General features: G+C 37.1%; 1 protein-coding gene across 1 annotated transcript in view; it reads left to right on the forward strand.

Annotated features, from left to right (window-relative positions):
- TOP2B (topoisomerase (DNA) II beta 180kDa) overlaps nucleotides 1-2,185 on the forward strand; it is a gene marked incomplete at its 5' end in the record, with an annotated part of 47,642 nt that overhangs the window by 17,926 nt on the left and 27,531 nt on the right. Inside the window, one exon of the mRNA XM_010291712.1 lies at nucleotides 1,367-1,524. Coding sequence (XP_010290014.1) covers nucleotides 1,367-1,524 — 158 coding nt within the window. The remainder of the gene's footprint in view (nucleotides 1-1,366; nucleotides 1,525-2,185) is intronic.

A 2,185-nucleotide genomic window follows, 5' to 3' on the forward strand; every position in this document is an offset into this window, starting at 1 on the left:
AAAGAATGAGTGCTGTCCTAGTCATTCCTTCTTAAAATCTTGGTGAGATATATACATAGTTCTGTGGCATGTTAGAGGAGAAGAGGTAGAAATGAAAGGAAAAATAAAGAAAATACCTGACACATTGCGTTTCCATGGAATTAATTTCTAATGATTGCATCCATTCCAGAAGAAAGTGCACCTGGATGATATTCAGATGTGGTTTCTGCAGTTCATTTAGGAAAAAAAAAAAGGCTCTCATATATTCTAAACCAGAAGACTTTTTCTTGGTATTTGGATCCTACCTTGCTGGTAGCATGGTAGCTATTGACACCTTTTGATACAGTGTGAATACCTGCCTAATTTAGATTATATTAAGTCATATGTCTGATTCAGAAGACCAAAGATGTTGAATGTAAGTTCTATGTAATAGTAAGTGCAGGGTTGTTTTTACCTACCAGATAAAAGCAAATCAAAGCACCTATTTTAAATGCCAATATATTCAAAACTAGCTTATGAACAATAGGTGAGACTCAACCAGCCTGAAGTGTTTTGCAGTCTTTCCTACCACTTGGCCTTGATAACATAGAAAAACTGCTTAGTGAGCATTTGCACCCTTGGAAAAGGGTGGGTTCCTTTTTTGAACCTGCTTATTATTCAGAACTTCTATTTAGCTATTGCAGTTGCAATAAACAGAACACACGTCATAGCAGTTTTGAGCACACTGGACACACAGACACCAAAATGCAGTGTGTCTTGTAGACCAAAATTACGCTATTAGTAGAGATTTGTTTCTTCTGTTCGAGAAATTTCTGAGAACGTATAGTAAGTGGAAATATTCTGATCTTTTGAGCTTTTTTGTCAAATTTTTCTTATAGTTGCCTGGCTTCAGCTGATGGACAACCAAAAAAAAAAGAAACCCACAAAAATGTAATTCAATAAATTACTTCTGAAAATATACTGTGAGGAAAGGGGAAATGCAGAATGGGAAATAACTCCTGTATATAACTCAGACATGCATAATGTATGTAAGGAATTTGCAGACAGAAAAATGGAATGGTAAAGGCACAGAAGCAATCTGTCTTTTTTTTTTGTGCAGACATATGTGGACCATTACATAAGATGTGCCACCATTGCATCCCATTTTGTCTATTTTGCTTCTTGGCCATAGCAATCCATAGTGTATTGCTAAGGGCAAGCATACTCATTCTTCTTGTTTTAGTGGTATGGAGGGCCATCCCTAAAAATAGAAATTCAGCCTATTTAAATTACCTGACGTAGAGTAGAAAGAATATTTATAACTGATTCAGTTGTGTTTCTATTATTTGAGTTTTAAAGTTACGCATTCTATTTTTTTGCGTTGCTCCTACTTCTTCCTGGACTGCAGGTGGCAAACATTCCTTGGACTGCACATTAATATTAACAGAAGGAGACTCTGCCAAATCTTTAGCTGTCTCTGGCTTAGGTGTTATTGGCAGAGACAGATACGGAGTATTCCCACTCAGGGGTAAAATTCTCAATGTTCGAGAAGCTTCTCACAAACAGGTAAGTAGCCTTGTCATCTCTTTTTAGCTGACAAATGGATGTCTCCTATTTATTTTTGATTTCTAGGGTTACATCTTCGTATTTTAATTTTTATTTTTTCATGAAAATTTTGTGGCTGTGATTTCATAAAGTACCAGCTACTTTAAAGCCTGGGGTAAGCCTGGAAATAATAAGTGTAGTAGTGCCGTATTGGGATGATAAAATTCATTTCTTCACAAGTGCAAGGAAATTCTGCTATGACTCCATGAATACTTAAAAAAGCTAAAATTTTAAATTCTTTCTATTGGCGTGTGATTTCATTGACTCACAACGTGAGACAGTAGCAGCAACATTACCCCATCACATTACTTCTGCTGGCTGCCATAATTTGTCTGTAGTAAGACTTGTCTTGCAGATGCCCATAGAAATCATGGGAAGAGAAGGCAGCTTTGTGAAGTTGACTTTTGGTTACATGCACTTCTCTCTCCGCCTTCCTGACCCAAAGTGCTCTGGCTGTAGAGAGTGGTGCAGTCTTGAGAATTTGCATTTGCATAAGAATATTTACAAGTGTGAAGGCTGCAAGGAGGCTGGGGGTAAAAAGGTTATGAAGTTGAGGTAGGAGTGCATTGAAAAAGTCCCTAGAAAGGCCACCTAAAAAGATTGGGATATTTCTGAATTCCTG

Source organism: Phaethon lepturus, unplaced genomic scaffold (genome assembly GCF_000687285.1).
Source record: "Phaethon lepturus isolate BGI_N335 unplaced genomic scaffold, ASM68728v1 scaffold11727, whole genome shotgun sequence".
NCBI lineage: Eukaryota > Metazoa > Chordata > Aves > Phaethontiformes > Phaethontidae > Phaethon > Phaethon lepturus.